We start from the raw sequence: 23,428 nt of genomic DNA, 5'->3' as shown, positions 1-23,428 counted from the left end.
CGTCCCGCCCGGGCCGCCCGCTGCGCCGCGGCACCCGACCGCGCCGGACGAAAACTTCTGTAGCGCCGGTCAGCCCTGTGCTAGCGCCTTAATTCTTTCACTATGCGACTCAGAAATGATTAGGGAATGCTATGATATGGTGCACTAACGGGCACACATTGTGTGAACTTCTCTAGGTGAATTGAAAGCAAATATTTTTGGTAAAAAACTGCGGTTGCAACATGATTACAAATAGTTAGCTCACCGCCAAACCAAAGTAGATACGGCTTTTTATGACCTGGCATTAGAAGCAACAGGTTTCGGGGATCATTTTCATGTATAATTTTTGCAGTTTGTATGACATGATCGCACGCTAGCGGCACTTGAAGTTCAAGTACCTGACAGTCATTTTACGACATCGAAAATGTCTCGACTTCTGACAATCATACACGAGGCCGGTTTTGACAAAAACATTAAAATCATACTTTTTCAGACGCCCCAAACATTTGCCTAACTGACCATATTACGATTTATTCGATTAAGTGAACTTGAATTTTGGGCCTTTTTCGTATTTATGGCCACTCGTGAACCCCATTTGCATCACTGTGCTATGGCAGACTTAGGAGTCCAAAGTTAAACGTGCGCACATAGCCACGCACGGCCGGTCCCCTCCCTGACTTCGCCTGGCTACAGCCTGTCACCAACCCCAGCCATACCTGTCAGGAGGCTCATAAACGTCAAGCGCCCGTCGCGCTTCGAACCCGGACTTTTGTGACCGGGACGCGTGCTCTTACCACGCGGAGTCCAAATCTCTACCGACTGAGCTATGGGACCGGCGATGGTTAGTAAGATTTGGTTGGTAATTTTTCAGAAGCGAACAATCTATGTATAGATTCGACTCTGAGGTTTTCCCGTAAATAAAGAAGAGATACTAGCAATCACACAGTTTTAGCGTAAATGTCGTGGAACTAACTAACTACATGAGATGGCACTACAAGCATGTTAGTGATTATCAAGTTTCAAACTCAATCGTAAAATCACTGCCGAGTTCATCCTCAGTAAATTGTTTGTATAGATACGAACAGCCTCTACACAGCCTCATCCAACAGTGCGTGCTTGTGGCACGCACACATCGCTATCGTGACTTCCTGACATGCATTAATTCACTCGGGTAAATCACGATAGCGACTTACTCACAAGTGTAAGTGTGTCGGAAATCGGCCCTTGTCACACGACAGTCGCCGGGTGGCAGCCGAGTGCCGGGTGGTCCTGTGGCACGCAATCCCCAACACCTGTTGACATTACCTCTGAGCCCCTCGTGTTGGCAGGGTGTGTGGAAATTCAGCGCCGACTGCATGACATGATGGATGACGTCACAGGTCAACTATGGAACGTAGACTAACAAAACGTCCGTCATCCATTTGTGAGTTGAGGTAGTTTGAAGTGGGGGCGTGTAGGTGGCAATAAGAAAGTTTGCAAGTTAGATACATAGGCGTGCATTTGCGGCGGTTAGAGCCAGCATTTATGGGTAGCACAGCTACGCAATTTGTTAGTTGATTGAGTGCAAAGTAAGAAAGCTTAGCAAAGTTTTGCCATCGAACTAAAGTACATACATAAGAAGCAATCTATTTGTCTTCCATGTAGATTTGCGGTGCCTTATGCCTCATAAGCGTGATAAAATTTTCATGTGTGCGTGTTTGAGATGTTTGAAAGCTACTTACCTACCTTAAGCGGTCATATTTTATGGCTCTTGTGCGAGTTGATGCTGTGACTACCTGTGGCGCAGTTTAGCAAGGTGCAACGGTGCATTTTGAAGCCGAATAAAATATCCTCGCTCGTAAACCTCTGTTGAAATGCAAGTTATGGTATGTGGTAAAAGCATATTTTGAAACTTTGTCTTACAACATTCAGCTTCGCATTGATTCATCTTTTATGCTGAGTGACCATTTCTCATTGACTAAGGTCGTTAGGTATACTACCGTTCAATATCTTAGTAGAGGCACATTGAAAACCGACAAAACATTGGTTATGTAATAATGACTTTGTTATGAGTTGTAACATTTTAATCAAGAAATTTTGCCGATAAAATATGATTTCAACAAAAGACCAAAAACATTACAAATGCTTAGATGAAACAATCATTTGAATTTCCTTCTCAAATCAATGTGTTTAACTCGAGTTAGGTTAGGTATAAATTACATTGAATAATGAATATTGTTCATTGCAATGTTTCCGATGGCGCTGCTCTATCAAGTGAGGCAAAAACATTCATTTCATCGTGTCAGCGTCCATCAAAACTAAAAACATGGCCTTTGTCGAAAGCCATTGGTAGCTCAGGGCTGAAATGTGGCTAATTAAATCATTCTTTTCAACCACCTGCCAGGGAAACTACCGAGGGCAAATGGCAGCCTTTTGAGTTCAGGTTTCGTTGAGGGACGCAGCTGGTGATTTTCGCCCTGTGAGGCCGCACGTCTGCCGTCCTCTGACCCGGCGTTACAGTGTCTCCTCGGCAGCGGCACGGACAGGGACGTCGCCGTGTTACGGCCAGGGTGACAGTCCTCGTATTGATCCAACAAACTGGCCAGCCGAGCTCTGCACCGTCGTTCAATGTCCTGCGGAGTGGCAGACAATGTCGTGCCGTGCCCCACCCCGCCCCGCCCCTTCTGTGCCTCCATGGGGCAGGTTTCGACCTCGACCTGGCCAGATTTGTGTGGCCAGCCGTTACCATAATAACGAAATCAATACATACAACAAAAGGCCGCCGACCGGGCCGTCGTAAACGCCAAACAATCGGCGCATAATGACACGGCAATCTGCAGCCGGCTGCCCGACTCTTTCGAAAACAGCCTGGCCACGGTCGAAAGGGTCCGTTTTTATTTGATTGGGCTACCCTTGAACGATATTGAATCACTGAACTTATTAGCAATCTGCGGAGAAAGGATTGTGATCTGTGATAAAGAAGTGATTGCTATGCGCATGAAATCTGCCAGGATCATAGCATTTACGAAAAACAAAAATAGACTTATTAGATGTATCGATGTTATAGATTAGTTGGAATGCATAGCGCTGTTTTTAATTTCCCTTAACCCGGTAAATGGTCAGGAGCTAGGTCGATCATGTTTACCGAAAGGATGTGTGTCTGAATGTTAGCACTATGACATATACGACGCATATGACATATACGACGAGAAGTTGGATTTGCCGTGCTTATCTTAACCTTCAAATTTTCAGCGCTCAATAATTCACTTTTATGGGTAGCATAAATTTGTGAAAAAGTTCGATATTCAATATTTGTTGCTATTTGCTGCTTATATATTTTGTCATCATCTATCTACATGCCTAGCTTTAATAAAAAGTGGTGAAATAGGGGGAAAAATTTATTTGCCCCAACAATCATTGCTAGTTCGATAGGGGGAATATTTGTTTCTGGTCCCTAAAAAGCTGTTTCTGGCACCTAATTGCTGATCAGCCCCAAAATGCTTATTCGACCCTAATATCTGAATCTGGCACCTAATTGCTTCCACACAGCCTTAAGTTGCCAGATCGTCTAGTTGAACTCCGTATTTGCTGTTTGCTGATTCAGCACCAAAACCAAAACATCCAGCACCTATTTATTCCACGCTTGCCTACCTAATTCGCGTAATCTTCCTGATTTTATGTATCCTAACAACATGAACGTTGCATTCGGTGATGTCAAGTGCCATTTTCGCCAGTGGAGATAATGATTAATGCCATTTCTAGCCAAAAGAGAATCACTAGCCAGCTATGGTGCACTGGTGCAGCGTAGCAAGACGCTCCTATACCAGCCCGCTATGTAGAGACTAGAGATTATTGCACCCTCAGCCATTTTAACGTGAAAAGTTTGGATCCGTCACTTCCAGCGAGGCTCTCAGGTCATAAACTGGAGTAAAGCAAAATGTCAACTCTGAACAGACATGCCACGCAACAGGCCCTCTTTTCAATATTATTAGCTTTCTGCAATCATCGTCTGACTCCATCTCGATCAAAGGCAGCATCCGGTTTCTACAGGGGCGTTTGACTGACCGGCCACACAATAACAAAAACAAAATCAAAGCTCACTGATGTTAGTTGTCGGGCTTTCGTCCCCGTCTTGAGTTGAGATGTTAGACGGGGACGAAAGTCGGGGACGAAAGTCCGACAACTAACATCAGTGATACTAACACCTCGTCTCAAGCATTCAGAAGAACTAAAATCAAAGCTTCATGCACACATATGTCATACGTAAGAAACGGATGAAAAAGGCACAACCACGGCACAACTCTGCGCGGCAAACAACGGACAATGTCCCACGCAAGATCCCGCGTTTCTTCAGCGGCCTTGAACGGAATGAAAACATTACATTTCTTTTTTGGAGCTATTTGATGACGTCAAAAAATACAATACCCGTTTTAATGGTCAAAATCGAGACAATTACTCACAAAAATGTTTCCCTTTAAGCATTACAAATAAATACTTTTAAATATGCAAATGACATTGTTTTTTTCAAACAAATTAATATTATTTGCTTACTTAAACGTCATATACAATGCTGAGATCACTACGGGGCTGTCTTAGAGTGTAGCTGCACTGGCAACCTTTAGGCTAGACTCCAGGGGTCATTATACCAGAACAACATGATTCTACCAGCCAGTAGTTCATTTTTCTACTAGATTGGTGCTACGCTCAGCATTTAGGTGCCAGATTCAGAAAAAAGAGTAAGGCGTACCGATGAATAGGTGCCAGAAACAGCTAATTAAGGTCATTTTCCATGATTGGTGCTGGTATCCACCAAATAGGTGCTGAGGACCAATTTTGGGGCGAGTCAGCTTTTAGGTGCCAGAAATAGCTTTTCTGGGACGCAATTAAATGGCGTCCGTTCGATAATGGAAGTAAATACCAAGTTACCTGAAAACCGTAGAAAAGTAAGGCTTTTACTGAAAACGAATGAGGTTTTATAATAATGTGATAACTCTATCAAATCTGTCATGTAGCTCAGTTGGAAGAGGAGAGCCTTAGGCTACCGGTGGTAAGAGCCCGGGTTTGAGTCGATCCGGCGCTCGATTTACGAGACTCTTGACGGAAATGATCTACCGGGCTGTGAGAGCGACCACAACCAGTTGAAGTTAATTGAGTGCGCCGGACCACATCTGGCTTTGATGGACTCGCTAAGTCTCGCTACTCGCTACTACTCGCTATCCTGCGCATGACTGGGGGGCTCTACAGAGCCCCTTCCCATTTTTCGGCAATATCTTCCAAACCGTTTAACGTATCAACACGAAACTTGACGTACCTTCAGCAGCATTAATTTGACACTTTATATACAAATTTCAACTCTCTTACTACCATAGGTCGACCGAAAATGACGTCAGAGTGACGGAATGTCGACCGATTTTTAAGCAAAACATTGAACTACGCAATCGCTCTCAAGAGCTCAGTTTTCAAGCTAGATCTAATTTCTTTGCATTAGTGGACTCAAAAGGAACATGGCTATCAAACTACTCTCCTTGATTTTCAAAATTTTGAAAATTTCTTAAAATATACATATACAATTACAAAAAAAATTATAAACGTTTTTGCTTTTTCAAATAAACCAGAATATGTATATGCAATAGACCATCCATCGATGACCAACTTTAAAGCATTTGAGCCCAATATCTTCAAGAATGGCCAAGTTATACGCATTATAGTTAAAATTTCACAAATATAGATTTTTAAATTCATTTTGCAGTACGTCTTTGACATCATACAGCAATATGTTTACCACCAGCGTGTTTATGAGCTCAAATTGCATCTGATAGGCACCTTTTTTGTTGAAAAATTTCATTTTCAAAATTTGACCTTTTTTTACCCGAAAGTGGCCTGACTGTAAATTCAGCTGAAAATGACCTCAAATGACACAGACGACATTGTTTTGAAATCTTTGAGTAAAATGGACCATAAAACATGCGTCACGTGACCGATTCATGATATAAAATTACCGTGACCTAGGATGACCTAGCTTTGACCTTAAAAATTCGAAGTACAAGTTCAGCAAGGCATATATCAAGGAGTGCGTAAACCAAAAAAGAGCCTGATCGGACTTGTTAGCCGGCGGCCAGAGCCTGAATTGTGAACAAGCCAAAATGCTGATAATTTTTACTTTGATCTGACCTTTGACGTCAACTGTGACCACGAGGTCAATAAAATTAGGTTCGTCTCGACAGTTTTTCCAGGGCTATCAGATGCTGTTTGAACTTTTGACGATCGGCCTAGTGGTTTCGGAGATAGGAGGGGTAGCTCTGTTCAAGTCCCCCCCCCCCCCAGTCACTCGCGTTATCGAAAATACCCCAGCCATGCGCGGGTTAACATCCAAACTCTACCGATCCCAGGAATCAAGTCTGATCGGGGGCCTCGTAACAAGATATGTTTAACTTAGGCTCCGGCTCGGTCAATCAGCCTTTTTAACCGTTTGAGCTAAGTCCACACTCCATATGAAGGCTAATGATTAAGTAATATACATATCATGACGTCGATGATTCTCGTCAATCGTGGGAAAATGAACATCTTGTGCCAATTAACGTCCGTGGACTTCTCAATTGTCAATGTGTCACATGCTAACCTCTCCCGAGGTCTCATAGTTAGGTATTGCCATAGTGCCGGTTGCGTGTTACGAATAAAAACGAAACCAATTGCCAGTTGCGTGATACCAACAACATCTCTTTGCTATGCATAATTATAGCTAATGAAACACACTTTTTCCACATAGGTGTATCATTATGTGACGGTTGATAGTCACGTGTATTTGACATAGTCGCTAATAATTTTTGCTACATTTTTTAACGTTTCGCGACGGTACAGATGCTTTATGCAAAAAAAAAACACTTCGATATGAACAAAATATAGATTATATCGGATTAAACAGCTGCATATGAAGTAAACGAACAATATACCTACCATGTTGGGAAAAGAGTGTTTGCCCTTATTTACGCATTTGCGTAAATAAAGGCGCCCATCTACATTCGGCATAATATAGGTATTCCTGCCCGGGGCCGGGATGGTTCAATAAATGTCACCGAGGTTTTTGAGCGAAAACTCCAAGGGCCGTTAGGCCCGAGGTGATTTTGCTAAAAAAGGCGAGGAGACATTTACTTAATTCCCGGCCTTAGGGCTGGAAGGTGTTTCCCATACCTGCCAAAAAGCTCACAACTATATGATAGTGACGTCAGCAGCCGTGTGGTTCAACGTGTTTAACCACACCCCTTGAACCACACGGCTTGTAATATGTATTAAAGCATTGCATTAACTCTCGCCGGACCTATTGGTTTTCTACATACGCGCCGGCCGAGGGGGTACGACCCCCTCGCCGTTTCGCCCCTGTTGGAGCTAGCGCGTCGCAGAAAAAACGAGCGTGTGCGCCGTTACGAGACGAAGAGATTGGTACCCGATTTTAAGGGATAGGTCAACCGGTGACCTCTGAGGTCAGGTCAAGTGCCCCAAGGTACGGTTCAGATTTTGGTGAATAACTTCGCAAAAAACGGACGCAGAGCCGCGATTTTGGCAGCATCGTGTTCGCCTCGCTCAGGCGCGTCGAATGATATACTTTTTGTTCAGGTCAGGTCAACTTAGGGTGTTGACCTCAGGTCAAGGTCAGGTCAGCACCCCCAGGTCACGAAGTTGGTCGAAAGAGGTCATGTCGCATATCATTCGATTTGGTCCTGAGTCCGTTGGTGGCTTTCCCGACTCGCTAGCTCAATTTGATCGGGAGTTATTGACGAAAAACTAATATGACCTTGATGACGTCATAAATGACTTCACGCAAGGTCAACATTGCAAAAGTGACGCATCTAATCTTGCAAGGAGTGCATCAAATCACGATTCTGTGTGCTTGAGATAGTTGGAGATCGTTCCCGGCGCCAGAATAGCAGTTTTCATTTTTCCCCATTGACTTATAATGGTGAGGTCACGAAAATGACCTGACCTCATATGACCTTCAGGAAAAATCCGAGATATACAAGTTGTGAGACTCATAATTGATACTAGATCCTGCAAGTTTCATTTCCCTGTGACATCTCCTCTGGCAGTGAGGGCGTTGCGAAGTTGCGACATCTGAAGGCCGTGCAGAGGTTCACTTATGACGTTATAGGTCAGTGACCTGACCTGACCTGACCCAAAAATGCGGTTGGTGTCAAAAGATCTGGCTTGAATCAAAGGTCAGGTATGCTAAGGTTCAGCTCTCTATCGCCAGCGTGTTCGGAGCTATCGCAAAAAACCCTATGGGGGGGGGCGGCATCCGCCCTCCCCCCCCCCCCTCGGCCGGCGAGGGTTAAACTTTGAAAAGTGTGGTACAGTGCACGTGCCGTTTAAATGCCTAGATGTCTCGATTTAATCATGCAATGTAGCAGGTATGGGAAACAATAAAACGGACCATAAAATTGTATGCCTGTAATACAATGCACAACTGCAATCGGGCAACAGAAAAATAATGCATATGTACATAGGTACAATCATACATGCTAGAGACCACAAAACCAATACTTTACCATTATACTACATAGTATGCTAGAAGACTCATTCGTCATAGAAAAAGCTTTTGTCACAAGAGTTTTATCGACGAATGCAAGATGATGAACTGATTGGCTGTAAATAACAGTCATGTCAGTTACTTACAGTAAACTCAATCATCAAGACTCTCAGGCCTCATCGGCTCACCATCTGGACTTGACCTGACGCGGGACACTATAGCTTCCTATTATTCGCCGAATGACACTGCACGTAGCATGTCAATGTCATGCAAGTAATACCAGCGACACTGGACAACACACCAATAACACTGCACGCTATACCTGAATGTATGACGGGTGTGACACCATGAGATGTGACACAGTCACACACCTAACGATCAGCCGCCTCGCAAGGTCCGAACGACTCACACACTCATAAATTTCTTCTGAAGAGAGTGAACCTCCCTGCATGTGTTTTTCACTTTTATGACCATTCACCAGCATATTTTCTTAAAGTTAGCACTGCACCGATAACAGAACGACGGTTAGTTCGCTCCCTTCCCCTCAAAGCTGCACCCCTTCAGGGGTGCGCGGTTGACCTGGGTCGGGACGGCGCCTGGGACGAACAGCTCGGTTCGCTCATCAGCGCAGATTCCGTAGAGAAACTGCTGTCGTTTGTGACATCTCTTGCGGCCGCGCGTCGGTTGCAGGGAGGTCGGGATACCACGCGGCAAGCCTGAAACGAATGACCTTACATATATCACTGGTTGGCGACGTCAAATCATATGAAAGACATCATATTGCAATGGATGACATTACATGGTGACATTACATATCACTTAACAGTTAACGGTGTATATTTGTTAGGTGAAGTCGTGTTAACGATGCAGCAGTTATATCATTTCGCTAGTAGTGACGGGCTCAAGCCGGTGCACCGGGTTGAGCGTCGCCGTTGCTGAGTCATTCCAGTGGAATCTGAGTATCCTGGTGAGATAGCTCATCCATATGCTCATGAGTTTGAGCACCAAACTCCTTCATGACAACTTCCCTGGTGGAGGCTGCGGACGGTCACCTCACCACACCAGACGTACATACACCCCTGATGGGTGTGATCCTACTGGAGCTACCATTCTTGGTCGTCAGGAGGAGTGGCCGTCAGCCCAGCTGGAGCGTGATCAAGTATGAGGGTGGGCTAATCATGAGGACAGAGAGGACGGATATCGATCATCCTGGCCAATTCCTGGCTATACAATGCTTACCTGCAGGTTTCCTCTCGCACTGTAGCTCAGGCTGGTCCGGGATCGCAGCAGCAGCACCAGACAGAACACGACGTAGAAGGTGATGACCAGAACGGCGTACACGGTGCCGTACCACGAGGCGGTGCTGTGCAGCGACTCCATTTCACGCAGGTAGCGAGCCTCACACATCCGCCCCAGCGCCATCTGCATGCACGCGTCCGAAACTGGCTCCGAGGGCGCCGCCGTGTCCGCGGTAGGTGGCGCTGTGGTAAAACTCATCGGCGACGGAAGACGGGTCGTGCTTGGAAGCTCCATGGTCTGCCGAGAGTCGTGATCTGAAATGAAATAAGAAAGAGTCTTACTAACATTGCGAACACCTTTCCATGCTTCTATCCTCAGGATACTGAAATCCTTCTCCTCCACGCCGCAACCCCCTCCGGGCTGGACAGGTAACTTTATCTCAATCTCATGCGGGCTGCTCCCTTGGAGCGGCACCGCTGCTCCTGAGGGAGCGCACCCCGTAGCCGGGTGCAGTGAGTGCCTTGGGGCTGGGTGGCCTGTCCTCTGGACGGGCTCAGCCTCGGCGACTCACTAGGGTGCCTGCCCAGACCAATGTCTCCCCCTAATTCCTATCATCCTTCCGGCTCTGCAATGGTCTTGTCGACCGAAAGGGCCTAACCCAACAAAAAAAATAATAATAACATTGCGAAACCATATGCAATTGCCAGGAGCATTCCCTTTTTATTTGATGATTGATAAGCAGTCAGGATATGAAAAAAAGTTTTCGGGGACTTAAAAAATGGCACGATATTGAAAACGGTGACAACTGACAACACGTAAGCATTTTTAAGTTTAAACAGACATGACCTGGGAGCTTCATGGTTTTAATTTTTAGGCGCGACTGAAAAAACGGCGTGAGTGCGTATTCTTTATTGTATTCCCGCCATTGATCCCATTTGAGACGCCGTTTTACTTGGTGCATGGTGATGGGATAACACAAGAACGACACAAAGAGCCAAAGGGGTTGGTATATAAAAGAAGAGGACTCCGGAGTCTTTCCAGTGTCTGTCGAAAAGTTGACACGAAGATCGTAAAGACCAACAAGAGCCTAGAAACCTCTAGGGGATAAAAAGGCTGTCATAGAAAGGCATCTGACTCATCTTTATTCGGACCAAAGAAGGTATGTTTACGTGTAATGTTTATCCTACAGCCAAACGCTAAAAGGTCAGAGGATGTTTGCAAAACATTGCCAAACACGCGGAGAATGAGTGACAGCTATCAAACACTATTCGGAATTCCGGATGTGTCTAAATGTAACAGATAAATGAGGTTCCAGATTTAAGTCCATACGGTTTGTAATATATCTGCCATATGAGCATGCAGAACAAAGACGGATCTCTGCATCTAATCGGTGCCGTGAATGATCGCCAAAGTCGGAAGAGCATTATCTGACCCTTTCAAGCGTCGCAAAGTTACAAGGACAGGCCTAAGTTGCCTAAAAGTGGCTGTCCACTGGTTAGGCGCCCATTGTGCGCGTAATTGTTCGGTGCTTAGAGCGCACTGAAAGGTTGAAGCGTTTCAAGTCGTCAGGAGAAGTAAAGTACATACTCTTCAATCGTCAGCGCGTGCGTCGGCGCCCAACAGGTGACCAATGATCAGCTGACTGCGTTTTATCGCGCATTCGGCACTGAACTGCATTCGGCGAGCAGCTCATGCACCCTAGAGTGTATGAGCAAAAAAAGAAAACACGCGCTGAATTTAACATTATATAATGTTAAATTCAGCGCGTACTCAAACAGTGGACGGCGGCCTGAAGTTTTAACGCCTATCATCTGCCAACAGTTGGAATTCCCACCCCCGCTCATCGATTCGTACTGACGGTCGAGTTAAAAACAATTGCGGCCACTCCTTCCGTGCTCAGCGACTTTTGCTGCCGGTTAGCAGCTATCCGACGCGCCCTCGCTAAACTACCGGCCAAGTTCTGCTCTCCCCTGGTACAAAAAACTTACCATTACTTCTAGATCCGCACGTATGCCCGAGCGTAAAATACACCGAGCCGCGCGGGCTGTGCTATGCGGCGCAGCATCTATTAGGCGCCTACTTTACGAGACATCTAGCGGCAGGCGTTGAAACTACAGTGCCGTGCGGTACAGCATGCGGCAGGCGCTAGCTTTGAAAAACTGTGTCAGGTGCGCCGGTGTCTGTGCGGGCCATGCGTGTCTAATACATGTAGGTATTTGTGCTATGTTTGCATCTGTGTCTATATTTGTGTATCTATAAGACACAGCTATTTATTATTCAATTACTGTACACTGTAAAGAAAAAATGGCTGCATCAAACGTTGACTTTAACCACTACTCTGCTGCCACACTGCGCCCTTGGCTGCCTGCGAGCCGATGTCTGTCTTTGCTTGAAAGAAATGTGCTTGTGTCTGTGTTGCTGTGCCTGTGTCTGTGCCTCTAAATTCCTGTGTGTACGCCTGCGACTGAGCCTGTGTCGTGTGCCTATGTCTGCGCCTGTGTCTGGCAGTCACCGTGCCTTCTATGCGCTTGTAGGTATTTACTGTGTCTGTGTCTGCCGGTCACTGTGCCTGCTTCTCTATGTGTCTATCCCTGTGTCTGTGTGCGTATGTGTCTGTGTATGTGTCTATCCCCCGTGTCTGTGTCTTTTTGTGTCCGTGTGTGTCTTAGTCTATGTGTGTCTGTATCTATTTCACGTGTCTATGTCTGTACGTGTCTGTGTCTGTGTCTCTGTGTGTCTGTGTGTGTCTGTGTGTGTCTGTGTGTGTCTGTGTGTGTCTATGTGTGTCTGTGTGTCTGTGTGTCTGTGTGTGTCTGTCCGGCCCGCTATCCGATCGGTAAACAGAGACGGTGTGCTATCCGCCCGCTCCGGGGCTGGCCGCCATCTGTCGAGCCAACAATGACGCTGCCAGCTCCCGGCACAGGCCAGAACCACTCACACACAACGAGCTTCTATGACTGTGACGCACGAGAGAGAGAGAGAGAGAGAGAGAGAGAGAGAGAGAGAGAGAGAGAGAGAGAGAGAGAGAGAGAGAGAGAGAGAGAGAGAGAGAGAGAGAGAGAGAGAGAGAGCGACCTCTTGATCTTCAGGCTGAAGAGATCATCAGGCGTATCGGAGCTCCCAGCCAGCCGACTTATTTTTCCGGTGAGAAGTGGGAATGAGTAGGTGTGTCGTTCTTCTGACCTGACAATCTTCTCTCTGATTGACTGCTGCCGGGTAGCGAGGTGGGAGTGTGTAGGGGGAGGGGTCGAGGATGTGAGGGGTGGATGAATCGCGACACACCGTCACTCTGGACCGAGTGACCCCCCACCCCCCCACCCCCGCCCCAGCCCACCCCCACCCACCGTGCTGTTCGCTGATCCGTTCAAACATCACTAATGAAAGGTCAGCGGTGGACTCTGGCCAGACAGGTATCGGGCTGACGCCACCAGCATGGCAGTGCAGACCACACGGATGTGAGGGTAACGTGAGATAACGATCACTGGAACTGGCGGTGGTCCAGGCAGGTCAGTTTTCATTCAGGTTATTTTCTTTCAAAGAGTGCCGGCTCATGAAAGACAGGTTCTTTGTGAAGGCAAAAGTCACAAACAAACTCATTATCGCTATCAAGCGAAAATGCGAAAACAGTCAACAACTCGATGCATATTGCATAATGCATCTTCTCTCATCACTTTGTCCCTATTTCCTCAGGCCTCACCCATGAGAGAATCGGCCTGGGGCGTAAGGAAATGAGCGCATATTGTTCCATTCTGTTGTTTGCGCCATCCTGCGGCGCATGTTATTCAGATAATGGTGGTCTGCGTTTGCTCTCTGAGTGACGACAGACACAAGACGATCGATGAGGGACGACCAGCGCGAGACCAGCTGGGCCATTGGGAGCTCAGCGAAACGCTCCGCCAAAACGGAGGCGCCATCAGTCGAACACATACACTAGTGCTACCAACAAAAACAGTCTTTGAAATACATCACCCGAAACTGAACTGGGTCGTCGAGAAGATTTTACAAAGAAGATCGCACGACCGTTCAGCCTTTCTGTCTATTTTTACAGTCGGTCCGTCCAGGACTTCCAAAGCAACTAGATACGGCCAATAAATATATGGGAGACATGTGATGTTTATAGCATTCCACGCCACTCGGCAGACAATTCGTCACGGTCTCGGTCCGGCTGCAGTGTGCCAACAACTGCCGTGAGCCACTCTCCGTAGGCTATGTCTGAAGATAAAGGCTTCAATCTGCTGGTAGCCCGAGGTCCACAGCTTTCAAAAGCAAACTCGATATGTGAATGAAGTAATCGAGGCTTGGGATGAAAGTTCTTGATAACAGTGTACTCATTGATTCTTACAAATACGTCGGCAAATACCCGCAAATTTTCCTAACTCTTTTTCCTAGGTTAAAATAATGCCCTTAATAACAAGTGCTCTCATACCGTAATATCCATATATGTACTGGCTTGTTGTCAAGGCCTTGAACATTAAAAGAGAAGAGTATCGTTATAAATAAGCTTATGGGTAACCGGGTGTACGATATGGCGCAACAGCTGCTCTGAGCGCTTCCGGAGACGCGCCTCTTATTACATCTAAGTCATGAGACTTTCCACCGTTTCGGTGGTTATTATCGTAAACGGGAGGCACAAAGGGATAGCTAAACAATTAAACATACATATAAAACTAAATAGCATGGTACTTCTGTTTTTTTTTTTAATGAACAGACGAGATCTACTAAGAGCGTCAGAGTTGCTAACTTGGATGACAGGGTCTCTTGATACTTTTACCTGTCTTCTGCGCCTAATGCACTTCACACATTTGCCATCCTATTAGACGCCAGCCGGCGCGACAATTATCTGGCTAAAGGCAGCAAGCCGGCTTTTATTGGCTTCGGGCTCCCCAACCTCATTGTCTGTCACTGCTTACCTAAATTAAGAACACCAAAGCCGAGTCAAACTAAAATTTTGCAAGGTGTCCGAGGTGTGAATTCATGGTTCTCTAAGTTGACGTTTGTTGCTTGTTGCTGTTCTTGTTGTTGCTTTTGTTACTTGATGACGTTGTTTTCCCGCCTGCCAGCAAATGGCTGTTTTGTTATTGACATTGTGTCGTTCAATTTGGCATTGGGATCAGCGTCCTAATGCTTGCAAGTCGCAAGTGAATGGAACAAATGGCTAATTATCATCCGAACATTCTCACTATAATAGGTATACTGAAAGCTGAGGATTATCAATAGACAGGTGTAATTTCATGCGTATTTTCCCCTTTTAACCCTATTAGTGGCAGGGGGTTGTTTTTATCCACCCCTCAGGTTTTTTCGGGAATATCTCCAAAACCGCTGAAGCTACGATGCTGAAATTTTCTGACTTTTCCAAAAACTAAATTGGGCACATTCCCTGAAAATTTCAAGTTCATAACTTTACCAGGGGCGGCTCCAGAGCACTGGGAATTGGGGGGTCCTATTCGTGAAGCGAGTCATTTGGGCGAAGATCACGATGCTGCACCGGTTTTACGAACAGTGAATGAAAGGTATTATGTGATAACATATACAAAGTTATTGTGCATCCTCTTTTGACACATTTTTGCTATAATAGGCGGATCCAGGCGTCCAAAAAGAGGGGTTATTTTTTACCTCCCAACATAGGTGCCCTGACACCGCCTATGCATGACCAATACAATTTTAGTCGTTCTCTCATAAGAAAATTGTAACATAACAAGACCATTGCCACCCTTTTTAGAAACAGTACCAACAAAAACCTTATTTACTATACTTTTTGTGTACCCCCAATCTCAATGATCTGTATCCGCCTATGATTTTTGAAAATGCATATTTTTAGGATCCATGTGAATTCCTGGTTCATTCTCTATCGATCGGCAAAAGTTGCGTTAAGATTGGTTCAGAAACCTGGCCTTGATAAACAGTCTAAAATGTATCTGCAATTTGCCCGTTTTTACCCCCCTCTATCCCCCTATTGACATTTTTATTAGAAATGTAGATCTCGTTGAGCGAAATCGAATGCCGTCTGAATTTTGAAAATCGGCCCGTTAGATCTCGAGATATCAAGGGGGGGTCGTAAACAGCCCCCCCCCCCCTGCCACTAATAGGGGTAGCCAGGAGCCTGCCACTAATAGGGTTAAAATGAATTCAAAAGTTTAGGCCATACATGCACTATAATATGTCACATACTGAAAGCTGTTTGACTAAAATGTCGAGAGATGGGTCGGTGCTGCAATGTGCACTATGTAACAAACTTTGCTGAGAAGTTCCTTGACGCTGAGACACAAAATTGTGACAAGAAAGGCTAATTATAAATCTTCCTTTAAAAACAGTGTTCAAAACTTTAGCTTGCATTTCCCTGTAGCAGCTGTGGTGTGATGGAGGGAAGGTAAGCATTATAAAAAAACGTTCTCGATCAAGGAAGCTATCTCATTGTCTTGTCTGATGAAACGTCACGGTGCGGCCTCACAAAGGTCTCCTAGTGGCACTTTTCACAAAATGATAAAAAACTGCTTTTATAAAATGTTTTGACAGTTATATGACTCTTTTAAAGCGTTTAAATTTGACAACTGACAAGGCTTACCAATTATATCACCCAACTCAATCGGGAGAGGTTTCGATATTTTCTCTGTTGGGTTAAGCCCTTCGGTCAATGAAGACCATTTCAGGGCCGCATGGGATGAAATATTATAAGAGGAAACATTGGGTTGAATGGACCACCGACTGGTACACCATAGTGACTGAGGTTATCTAGTTGAGGCAAAAATGTTCCGGTAGAACTGACCACAAAGCCAGTCATAAGGTCACTGTGGAAAGGAGGTATGCTTCTACTGGTGCCGCCCTTTAACCAGTTGTATGGCGGTAATGACGGTCAGCCCGCATAGAAATGGTTACCACGGAAAGGGATAAGACTGCTCTGAAACCAAAGTCTCGTGTCAATATGCAGCCTTTAAGGCTAAGGGACGTGCCCCTGTGGCCTTCGTCTCTTGTTCTTATGAACTGAAAATAGTGGTAAGTGGATATATTATGTTTGATATTGAGAATTGGTACGAGTGTAACAGCAATGTATAGCAAAAAGAAACAATGGTAAGTGTCGGCTCTCAACAAAAATAGTGTGTTTGAAGTGAACAGTACTTGTGAACAATCAATGCATGGTCATATAAGTTAGGTCATAACACCTATAGGCTATAGGTATGCACCGCTACGTCGATAACGGGCGCATCCCTGCGGGCCGGAATTTATAGTGAACGTGCTGTTAGCAGTGATGATATATCTACGTTGACATTGAGCACCGGCGTCGGTCGGTGGTTCTGTGATACTTCTGGCCTACTGGGCCTTCTAGTGATCCTTCTGAACATCAATTACATGCATTCTTCTGCAGCTCGTATTTATCTGTTCTTACAGTGCTCGTGAGCTAATGAATCTCCCTGTTGTTTTGGCCCACAAAGCTCTGTCTTCCCGACCATCTATTCTGCTGTTGTCTCCGACACAGATTTGGCCGCTGTTGACCGCAGAGTCGCCCCGCGGGCTCGGCCGCAACCTGTTGACGTCTGACCGTGTTCTGTTTGTTACCGGCGCAGTGCTCACCGCCAGTCTGGGTTGCTGTTTGGCTGCCAAATATAGTACGGTAAACAGCTGTGTAGTGTCCACCGCCGTCTCCGGGTTCCGATGTATTCTCACAAACTCGCGGTGCAAAACACTGAGGCACTGCCGTGCTGTGCGGCCGGGCGGAGCCTCTCGACTGCTGGCTCTGACTGGAGCCGAGCAGGGTGCGGCCGCCTCACACTCGTATTACCGGGGGCCCGATGCCGAGCCTCGGACACCCGATGCACTAGGTACTCGATACACTACACATTCCCCCCTCTCGCAAAAAAAAGGAACAGCATCACTGCGACACGTAGTAGTCCGGTCGTCTACAGACACGGTCGCTTCGCCTGGGACGCTGCACGCTCACATCGGCGGCGTCCGGCGACGGCTCGCAAGCTGTCTCGGTCGACGGGCGAGAAGCAGCGGCGAGCGAGGTCAGCGGGCCAGCGGCGTCGGCCTCGGAAGTCGTGGCGGTCGACGTGGTCTCGCCGGGCCCAGCGGGGGGAGATGCGGAGGGAGACGCCGGCGCGTATGGGAGACGGGCCAGATGGGCGGCGTTCCAGGTCCGGCCGTCAGCCAGACGGTACGTTGCGGGACCGACGCGCCCAGTGACTCGCACCGGAGACGTGAACCGACAGGACGTCTTCGAGCGGTATCCCTGCCGTCTCACGCAGACGTAGTCGCCCTCAGTGATGCGCGGCGTCGTCACGCCACGGCGGCGGTCGTAGGACCTCTTGTTGGACTGCTGTCGGCGTCGAACTCGAGACGCCACACTGTCGGCTCCTGGTGTTGACGGCTGAATGACAGGCAGGTTCAGCCTCATCTGTCGTCCATGCAGGAGCTCTGACGGTGACTTCCCAGTTGTCGTGTGTGGGGTGGCTCGATACACCGCCAGGCTCTTGCGTACCTCGTCAATGAACGCTGCTGGTGGACAGTCTGTGATCCACGACTTGAACGTTTTGTTGAAGCGCTCTACGGCGGAGTTGCCTCTAGGCCAGTAGACGGACGATTTGGTGTGCTTCACCCCTCGGGCGGCCAGATACGCAGTGAACTCCCTGCTCGTGAACTGAGGCCCATTGTCCGTCACGATCTCGTCGGGATAGCCCTCTTTGGCCCACACAGTTGACAAGAACTTGATGACGTCTTCAGTCTCAGTCGATGACGTCAGGCAGACTTCCGCCCATTTGCTTCTGTAGTCAATCAGAGTGATGGCGTAACGGGCAGTCGCTGGTGCTCCGTTGATTGGACCAACGATATCCATTCCCAGTTTCGACCAGGCGCGGTCCGGCAGGTCGACTGGCTGCATGGGCGCAGGGCGTGCGCGCTGGGAGAGGACTGCGTCGCTGTGCTGGCAGCGCTCGCAACTTCGGCACAGCTCCTCCACCTCACGGTTGATGCCGGGCCACCACGCCAGATTCCGCAGCGCCTGTTTCATGCGGACGATTCCGTCGTGCGCGCTGTGCGCCAGCTCCAGGTATCTGCGGCGGAGCTGAACGGGCACAACAACTTGTTGGGCTCCTCTCAGGATGACGTCGTCGTTGCGCACCCACAACTCGTGTCTCATCTTGAAGTACGGCTGGACTTCAACCGGGCAGGCCTTGGCGCTGCTCGGCCAGCCGCGCTTGATCTGATGACGCAGCTGCTGCAGCTCAGGATCAGCAGCTGCCGCGGTGCGGACGTCTTGCTCGGTCAGCACGCTCTCTTCATCTGTCAGAAGAGCGATCACCTCTTCTTCAGCGGAGCTGTCTTCATGCAGGTCCGCTTCTTCGGGGTGGCCACGGACCATTGTCAGTGAGCATATCTCGCCAGGGTCGGGCTGAGACGGTGGCGGTTCCGGGACTTCTGCGCTCCCAGTGACCGCCAGCTGATCGATTGCCCCACTCGCGGGGTGCAGGTTTACGTCCAACTGCTTCAGCAGGTCCAGTCCCATGACGGCTTCTTCACCGTCGGAATCTATGATGAAGAACTCTGTGTTGGCTCGCCGTCCACGGTAGGTCACCAGCGCTGGCAGCGTGCCAAGCACTTGAAGCTGGTGTCGACCAAAACCGAACAGACGAGCAGACGTTCTATTGAGACGACTGCCTTTGAAGAGACGTCTGGCGATGCCGAGTCCTAAAGCGGACACCGTGGCACCCGTGTCAACTTGCAGATTCACGGTCTGCGTGATACCTGGTACCTCCATCTGTACTTCGCACATCATCTTATCGGTATTTGGTACGGCGCAGCAGAGAACAGTCAGCTCGTGACACCTTCTGTCGTCGTTCCGTTCACCAGACCAGCAGACCACGGCAAAGTGACCCGTCCGCCCACACTGCCCGCACGTGGCACCGGTAGCGGGACACCGACCGCGCTCATTGTGCTGGCGCCGGCCGCAGCTGGGGCACGTGTCCGGTTGCAGCTGGGCAGGTCCGGAACGACGGTCGGCTTGCAACTGGGCAGGGGCGGGGCGGCGGTCGTCTTGCCGCCGGGCGGGTCGCCAGGGCCGGCGCCCGCGGCGCTGACGAGCGTCAGATATCTGATGCAGTGACTGCGCTCCGTCGGCGGCGGGCCGCGCCGGCCCGGCCATGGCGGTCGCCTCGCGTCGGGATCGCTCGAATGCCTCGGCGATCTCCAGAACGCGGTCCAGGGTCAGGCCCTTATCCTGCAGAAAACGCTCGCGGAGAATCGGATGCACTGTTGCTTCCACGACTTGGTCACGTATCATTGCGTCTGTCATTTGTCCAAACGAGCAGTTTACTGCCAGGCGGCGCAGCGCCGCCACGTAGTCGGCCGTCGGCTCGTGCGACTCTTGCCGTCGCTGCCGGAAGAAGAACCGCTCCGCGATCACGTTGACCTGAGGTTCATAAAACTCGGCGAGCTGCCGCTCAGCCGCATGGAACTCGTCTTCGTCTTCTCTCCTCGGCTGGACCGGTAGGGTACGGTACACCCGTTGCGCCTCGGCGCCGACACAGTGCAGAAGGAGAGCCGTCTTCCTCTCCGTGCTGTAGGCCTCACCTCCCAGGGCAGTCAGGTAGTTGTGGAAACTGAAAATCCAGTCACTCCAGGGCAGTGCTGGTTTTCCTGGTCTCGCCAGGAACGGAGTTGGCGGCGACACCCCCTCGACGTTCATCGTCGGTAGTATTCAGGATCTCATCCTTGTCGCCAGATGTAGTGTCCACCGCCGTCTCCGGGTTCCGATGTATTCTCACAAACTCGCGGTGCAAAACACTGAGGCACTGCCGTGCTGTGCGGCCGGGCGGAGCCTCTCGACTGCTGGCTCTGACTGGAGCCGAGCAGGGTGCGGCCGCCTCACACTCGTATTACCGGGGGCCCGATGCCGAGCCTCGGACACCCGATGCACTAGGTACTCGATACACTACAAGCTGCCGCTGTTCAGACGGCGACAGCGCAGCAGGCAGAGGGAAACGATTGCCTGCTCACGTTCAGTAGAGCTGTGGGGATTTACCAGCGCAGTCCAGCATATTTGTTTCAAATCAGTTACCAAGAATATTTTTCACGAACGGACAACAGATCGGTAGAGTGACGAAACAATATCACTATCCATCGGGAGCTTTCAGTAATACAGATACATAATGAAAAAAGAAATGAATCTTTCATTTTTGCAATTTTGTGACACCGCCCTGATATAAATCGAACATTTTGAGCTTGATACTTCTGGCAGGTAATTGGAATAACATCGATTTGCCCCATCAATGTGTTCAATCGATGCGTCCCATTGTCATGGTCAAAAAGCCTAGCAAAGCTATGCCATACGATTTAGCGCATAATTGATTTGCAGAAGCTGTCGAGCCATTTAACTAGGCATGCTACTGTCATGCAGATCCGTATCCCATTGCCACTGAGCCCTTTCAGGATATGCCACCGGGCCGTTTGTTTCGGTTCCCTGAGTCAGTATGAGCGGCAGAGACAGTGCAGGAAGCAATCTGGAGCTCGGAGAAGCCTATGAAGTCGGGTGGCACCCGGCCAGGTTACAGCTGGCACGCGAACTCCGTTATACACTTCGGCAAGCGGAACCGTGAGAGACGAGATAATGAACGCAGAGTTTGTTACCTGTAAGGTTGAATATCATATAGGACTCGGGCATAGAGAGTCTCTCAGCATCCGCACATGTGATGTGGTGAGGCTGGTTCAGCCTGTTAGTATAAAAGAACTCGCACACACAGACTTAAGGCCTGGCTACACTATGCGTTTTCTGCGTGCGTTTTTGCAGGTTTGCGTGTTTTGCGTAATATCGTTCTAGGAAAAAAGTTATAAACAGTATAATTTTTACTTTGGTTATATACAAAAGCTAATATAACTCTTATGTAACTAAAATTTAAGGTGAAAAACATCACAAAAACGTAATATCGTTCTTTTTTCTAGAACGATATCACGCAAAACACGCAAACACGCAAAAAACGCACGAAGAAAACGCATAGTGTAGCCAGGCCTTTATTATTATTTATACCGCACTAACCAACGTTTGGCGCGAACACATAACAGAAAACGGGGTAGCCAAACTCTCTTGTGGCTCATTAAAACCGCTGCTTAAATTGAGCGTTCCGAAAGGCAGGTCATCGGCGCTGAAACTATCGAACGAGTTTCGAGGTTCTTTCAGCACGGTGAGTGCCCCAGAAAATACGGGCCAATTAACCTCTAAATATTTGAGGAATTAAGTGCGCATTATAAACGAAGTTTGCATTAAAGATCGACTTTACTTTTAAATATAAGGTAAGGTAATTACTTTTAGTGAATGGTATGAATGAACCGAGCTGCTTTCTAACAAAAGGGTTTCAATTATTTCCTGCTTCTCATTACTTTGCATTTTTTAGTAGTTATCTTTGTATTTCTCCCTATTCATCATAAGAAATTAGCGTGAGGATATTAAAGGCGTAAATCATGACACAGCATGCCATCCATTTAGGACTTCTAGGTGCCAAACATAGCAGTGACCTACGTAACAACCTGCATAACGATGAGCTTGAATCAAACTCCTGGTAATATAAAGCGGTGAACTTACCTGTGTAGTATTCTCAGCTCCCCTCTGTACAGACGCCGTTCACTCCAGTATCAGATCCCTCTCGGTTAACCAGACGAGCCTCCGACGGCGCGCCCAGTCAGAGACGAGACGAAACGGCAACTGGACGGGCAGCCGGCCGGACCGGTGACCGGCCTCAACCGACGCGACGGTCAGGAGAGGAGGGCACCCTCCCTCCCCCTCCCCACGGCCAGGAGAGGATGACAGACCACGGCCAGGAGAGGAGGGGAGGGCATCCCCGATGCTCAGAACAGAACTATGAGAGCAGGCCAACCCACGGCCAGGAGAGGAGAGGAGGGCATCCTGACAGTCAGTGGAGGGGGACACTTGAATGGTCAGGAGAGGGGAGAATCTCATCTTGCCGGTCGCATAGCTCAGACAGCTCAGTTGGTAGAGCGTTGGACTCCGCGTGGTGAGAGCACGCGTTACCGGTTATAACAGTCCGGGTTTGAAGCGCGACGGGCGCTTGACATCTAAGGGCCTCCAGCCTCCTGACAGGTATGTTTGCGGTTGGTGGCAGGCTGTAGCCAGGCGAAGTCAGTGAGGGGACCGGCCGTGCGCGGCTATGTCAATGTGCGCACGTTAAACTTTGAACTCTAAATTCTGCATAGAACTGGAATTGCGCGATCGGAGGGTAGAGAGCAGGGTCACCGCAAAAGGATTCGTCTGGCTTTGTCCTTGTGAATCCTTCCTATCAAAAGGTTCGGACTAAATTTATTTAAAAAAAAAATCTCGACGGTCAGCAGAGGAGACCATCCCACGACCAGGAGAAGAGGGGAGAGGAGGGCATCACAACGGTCAGGGGAGGGGGAGGGAAGGGCATCATGACGGCCAGGGGAGGAGCGCGTCCCACGGCCAGAGGGAGCATAGGCGGCGGAACGGGGAGGGCACCGGGGCACCGTGCCCCCCTTTGATTTTGGCATTTTAACATTAGCCCTATGGGCGTTCCATGGAAAGAATGGGACAAAAAGTCGGCAGTGCCCCCCCCCCCTTAATTGAAGGTGTTCCGCAGCTACCGAGAGGGAGGGAGAGGGAGGCGAGGACGGTCGGTGGAGGGGAAGGGCGCCCCAACGGTCAGGGGAGGGTGGATAAGGAGGGCATCCCGAATCCCGATAGTCAGGAGAGAG

The 23,428-nt window shown here is 48.5% G+C and overlaps 1 protein-coding gene across 1 annotated transcript; it reads right to left on the bottom strand.

Moving 5' to 3' along the window:
* Positions 1 to 8,467: 8,467 nt before the first annotated feature.
* On the bottom strand, positions 8,468 to 22,405 carry LOC122366853. The gene is made up of 3 exons (XM_043339482.1): positions 22,284 to 22,405; positions 9,719 to 10,032; positions 8,468 to 9,195 (listed from the first exon to the last, which is right to left on the bottom strand). The coding sequence occupies exons 2-3, from the start codon at positions 10,010 to 10,012 to the stop codon at positions 9,040 to 9,042; spliced, it is 450 nt and encodes a 149-aa protein (XP_043195417.1). The 5' UTR covers positions 10,013 to 10,032; positions 22,284 to 22,405; the 3' UTR covers positions 8,468 to 9,039.
* Positions 22,406 to 23,428: the final 1,023 nt, after the last annotated feature.

This window comes from Amphibalanus amphitrite, unplaced genomic scaffold, assembly GCF_019059575.1.
Source record: "Amphibalanus amphitrite isolate SeventyFive unplaced genomic scaffold, NRLGWU_Aamphi_draft 000835F_arrow, whole genome shotgun sequence".
NCBI lineage: Eukaryota > Metazoa > Arthropoda > Thecostraca > Balanomorpha > Balanidae > Amphibalanus > Amphibalanus amphitrite.
This window is presented reverse-complemented; position numbering and strand designations above follow the sequence as displayed.

Coding starts and splice junctions, on each gene's coding strand:
- LOC122366853 (XM_043339482.1), bottom strand. CDS start 10,012: ATGGAGCTTCCAAGCACGACCCGTCTTCCGTCGCCGATGAGTTTTACC. Junction 9,196..9,718: donor GTGCGAGAGGAAACCTGCAG/GTAAGCATTGTA, acceptor CATTCGTTTCAG/GCTTGCCGCGTGGTATCCCG.